General features: G+C 43.6%; 1 protein-coding gene across 1 annotated transcript; it reads right to left on the bottom strand.

The window, feature by feature from the left end:
• Positions 1-488: 488 nt before the first annotated feature.
• Positions 489-1190, bottom strand: LOC124150844. The gene has a single exon (XM_046522949.2). The coding sequence runs from the start codon at positions 1188-1190 to the stop codon at positions 489-491; it is 702 nt and encodes a 233-aa protein (XP_046378905.2).
• Positions 1191-5140: the final 3950 nt, after the last annotated feature.

The raw sequence follows: 5140 nt of genomic DNA, 5'->3' as shown, positions 1-5140 counted from the left end.
CCAACCCTCCCAACCCTCAAGAGCATCAATGGTCGTCGGCGGCCCCTGAAGGATGACATTGAAAATGGAAACTTAAGTAAGGCGTCCAGCAACAAATGAAATTGTGGAACTGAATATTGTATCTTCTCAGAAGCCACACTCTCAAGAATCTTGAAGCTTTGGTGTACTGTAAAGCACCACCATGATACTGAGATTGTTTGTGGCATTTTAAGATTTGTTTTCTTAAATTTATAGAATTTGAAAAGTTCTCACTGAAACAGGCTCCTTTTTGCAAAATACAACAACACAAGGTATAATCCCAATGTTGATATTGAAACGAATGTTCTTTTGATTTCGTTTTTTTTCTAAATTTATGTTTTTAGACGGTACTGCAGCTGGTTTGTGTGTGAGAAAAGGTCACGCTATCCCCATGTGTCTGGACATTAAGCACAGACAGCTGCGTGTTTCCCCCAGTTTGGCGCACAGCGATATATCCTCCCGTCAGGAGTCTAGTGGTAACGCCTTCCGCCAGGCTTACAGTGGTATCTCCTCTTGTTAGGCGTACAGTCGTATATCCCCTTGTTAGGCATACAGCCGTATATCCCCTTGTTAGACACACAGTCGTATATCCCCTTGTTAGGCATACATTCGTATCTCCTCTTGTTAGGCGTACAGTCGTATCTCCTCTTGTTAGGCATACAGTCGTATATCCCCTTGTTAGGCATACATTCATATCTCCTCTTGTTAGGCATACAGTCGTATCTCCTCTTGTTAGGCATACAGTCATATCTCCTCTTGTTAGGCATACAGTGGTATCTCTTCTTGTTAAGCGTACAGTCGTATCTCCTCTTGTTAGGCGTACAGTCGTATATCCTCTTGTTAGGCATACAGTCGTATCTCCTCTTGTTAGGCATACAGTCGTATCTCCTCTTGTTCGGCATACAGTCGTATCTCCTCTTGTTAGGCGTACAGTCGTATCTCCTCTTGTTAGGCATACAGTCGTATCTCCTCTTGTTCGGCATACATTCGTATCTCCTCTTGTTAGGCATACAGTCGTACCTCCTCTTGTTAGGTGTACAGTCGTATCTACTCTTGTTAGGCATACAGTCGTATCTCCTCTTGTTAGGCGTACAGTCGTATTTCCTCTTGTTAGGCACACAGTCGTATCTCCCCTTGTTAGGCGTACAGTCATATCTCCTCTTGTTAGGCATACAGTCGTATCTCCTCTTGTTATGTGTACAGTCTATCTCCTCTTGTTAGGCATACAGTCGTATCTCCTCTTGTTAGGCGTACAGTCGTATTTCCTCTTGTTAGGCATACAGTCGTATCTCCTCTTGTTAGGTGTACAGTCGTATCTCCTCTTGTTAGGCATACAGTACAGTGAGTTGTGTTTAACGCCGCTTTTAACAGTATCCCAGTCATATGACGGCGTGTCAGCTTAATTTTGGGAGGAAAGCCCCAAATGACGCAGGTCTTAGACGTTTACCACTTCGGTGAAACCCACGAGCACGGGTATGGTGCTGACAAACCTAGAAACATAATCGGGGCGAACCGGGATTCGAACCCACAATCATAGGTGTCTGGTGTGCCCAAGGGACGCAACTCTGCACAGCGAATTGCGGCGTCTTAGACGACTGGGCCACCCGTGCCCCCTGTTAGGCATACAGTCGTATCTCATCTTGTTAGGTGTACAGTGGTATCTGCTCTTGCTGGGCATACAGTCGTATCTCCTCTTGTTAGGCGTACAGTCGTATCTCCTCTTGTTAGGCGTACAGTCGTATCTCCTCCTGTTAGGCGTACAGTCGTATCTCCTCTTGTTAGGCGTACAGTCGTATCTCCTCTTGTTAGGCGTACAGTCGTATTTCCTCTTGTTAGGCATACAGTCGTATCTCCTCTTGTTCGGCATACAGCCGTATCTCCTCTTGTTAGGCATACAGTGGTATCTTTCTCTTGCTAGGCATACAGTGGTATCTCCTCTTGTTAAGGGTACTGCTGTTTCTCGCTCCATAGGGCATATCGTCATATTTCTTCCTGTCAGGAGGATATATCGACTCTCTTCAGGCGATACAGTCATGCTACAGCAATATCTCCTTCTCGGGCGTACAGTTCTTCTCACTTCAGGCGATACAGAGGTATCTCCTCCCGCCAGGAACGCTGCGTTATCTCCTCCCGTTAAATGGACTTACAATATCCTCTCCAACAACGACTTACAATATTCCCCTCCCACCACGCCTTACAATATCTCCTTCCACCACCACGGCTTACAATATCCCCTTCCACCAGGGCCTCACGATATATTCTTCCACCACGCCTTACAATATCCCTCCCACCACACCTTACAATATCCCTCCCACCACGCCTTACAATATCCCTCCCACCACACCCTACAATATCTCCTCCACCACACCCTCCAGTATCTCCTCATACCAGGGCCTAACAATACCTATTTTAAGACTCACTTCGTTGTCCCTTCTTGTCAGGCACAGCGCCCTCCATGTCCACAACACTGACCCGTCGGTTGTGTATGTTGGCTTCTGTCCAGCACTCGTGAGATGAAAACATCAATTGTCCAAATATCAGTGTCAATTGTCAGTGAGCGACGAGCGGGCGATGAGAGGACTGGTCAGCAAACTGACCATGTAAATTAAACTAATTGGATCCCATTACTGTGATGACCATTCTCACTGGACGTGATGAAAGGAGGGAGTGCTGATATAAAACACCCCTGCCTTCAAGTGTTAAATTATGGTCATCAATGTCTAGACTTGCTGCATATCTCCCTTCTCCGGTATCTGAGGTCACCTCAGTGCAACATCAATACCACTTAAACATGTTAGTACTGCGAGCAGCTTTCTTGTGATGTTGAAAGAGAAACCTAAAAAAATGTGCACTGCTTGGTATTTATTGTAAGACACGTCCAGAGAAAAGTGAGTGTTGTGAATTCGAAGATACCCTATAGCTTTCAGATTCACCAATCAGATTTAGATATGATATGAGTGGTTTGCTCAGGGACCTAGGCGCCTCGTTTTTCTGTTAAATAATTAGTCACAAAAACAGATTTGAAAGAACTTGCTTTCTTAGTTTTTGAAAAAGACGAAAATGTTTCCTGGATATACTGATATCCCCCAAAAATGTGTGGTGAAAGGAAATATGTTGTGTTTTGACAGAACAAAATTGCACGCTTTGAAGCAGTGACAGAATATATGAAATGGTGAGTCCATTCTGTGTTATTTTCTATGTATATATGTGTGAGTGTGTTTGTATAAGTGAACTGTCATCTGTTTTTTGTCTATATGAGGGCGATTAGGTTGTATTTGGGTTCAGTTCCCCACATGGGAACAGTGTCAGAATGTCTGGTTTCCCCCGCCGTGATATTGCTGGAATATTGCTAAAAGCAGCGTAAAACCATACTCACTCACTTTCTGTGTCTAAATGTATTGAACCATTTGTTTGAAATACTCTTGGACACACAATATGGTATTTTGAAAGGTTTTGTGAGTAATGTGTGTTTTATAAACTGCCCATTAATTTAGTGTGTCCTAGAAAGGATTCAGTCGCTTTGCCTTTACAAAAGCATTCAAAATATGTCAAAATTTGACCAAGTGTCGCGTTGTCGCATTGTCGTCCTTCTGAGGAAAATATTATTCAAAGCGCGACAATGAAACGATTGGTCAATCGTGCTTTAATTAAACTTTAGACGCAATAACATCCACAGATCATGTGTTTCAATCCCAAATTCGCACAGATTATGGTCCTTGGTTTGTTTCGCTAAAGTTATCAAAGTCAGGCAACTGCGTAGGACCTTCCTCACATATTCGTCTGACACGCCACGACATAAGTCAATAGTCCAAACCGTAAATAAACGTCATTTATCGGGTATTGAACACCTACCCTGTCTTTTTAAAGGCTACCCCTGTTGATTATAACCTCCCCCACTCAGCTGGAGTTCTGCCTTCTCTTCACGACCGGTAGTACCTGGTTTTATCAAGGGAGATTAAGGGCATTGTTGTGTTTTGAAAAGGACAAACACATAAAACTTGCGTCTTTGCACTCGACCTGATAATATGTCAATGCTGCGCCTAATTCCGCTATAATTGACTGTCCGCAGAAGGAATATTACCATCACCACAACACATTTGATCACCGGAAATCTTCTAATGCAAATGTATTCTTTTTATTTTTGTCGACATTTGTCAGTGGCGTGGCGTGGCGTGGCGTGGCGTGGTGTAGTACCGCCTCCGTGGTCTAGCGGTAGAGTGTCCGTCAGGAGAGCGGAAGGTCGGGGCTTCTATCCCCGGCCGCGTCATACCAAAAAACGTTAAAAGATGGTACAAGCATAAGGGGGCTAAACGAAGGACTGGTCGGCTATGAGTCAGTATACTGTGTCTGAGTGTATCTGGAGAAAACAAAACGGGCGTACTCTGATCATCTTCCCGAGGCAAGGGATCCCTGTCTTTAAAGTCCCGTTACCATCCTTGCCAAACTAGGCTATTCCGAAATATGTCCCTCCTATGGACCAATCAGAATCCACCTATCATATAATTCCATTTGCTTAAAAAAAAAATGGCAGCGCCCAGTGAAGACGGTCTTATCGAGATCTTATCTTAATATCTATATTGTTATAAAACGGGTCTTACTTCGCGAAGTGTATGAAATTACTTGAGCACCTTGATTAACAACACGCAAAAAAAATGGAAAATATCCGTCGACGCCCAAGTGGCGGTATACATGCTTCGCAATTCCTGCAATCGAACCGGATGTTGATTTCGTTACGTGATATGTATTGGACTCGTTTAGAAGAGCCAAAACGTAAATACGAAATTTTAACCTTTTTCGGCAAGGGTTGAAACTGTAAAGTCAGTTAACTCCCTTGACTTGTAGAAGATGTACTCTGATATAACACTAGCGTGTGTCCTTAACATTGCTGTGCATAGCGAATGTCCTTAACATTACTGTGCATGGTAAATGTCCTTAACATTACTGTGCATAGTGAATGTCATTAACATCATTGTGCATGGCGAATGTCCTTAACATCACTGTGCATGGCGAATGTCCTTAACATCACTGTGCATGGCTAATGACTACGCATATTGAATTTCATCAGCAACATCAATGCACATAATGATTGGCATCCTTGACATCACTGCACAAAATGATTGTC

This window comes from Haliotis rufescens, unplaced genomic scaffold, assembly GCF_023055435.1.
Source record: "Haliotis rufescens isolate VD_foot unplaced genomic scaffold, xgHalRufe1.0.p SCAF_11, whole genome shotgun sequence".
Taxonomy (NCBI): Eukaryota; Metazoa; Mollusca; class Gastropoda; order Lepetellida; family Haliotidae; genus Haliotis; species Haliotis rufescens.
This window is presented reverse-complemented; position numbering and strand designations above follow the sequence as displayed.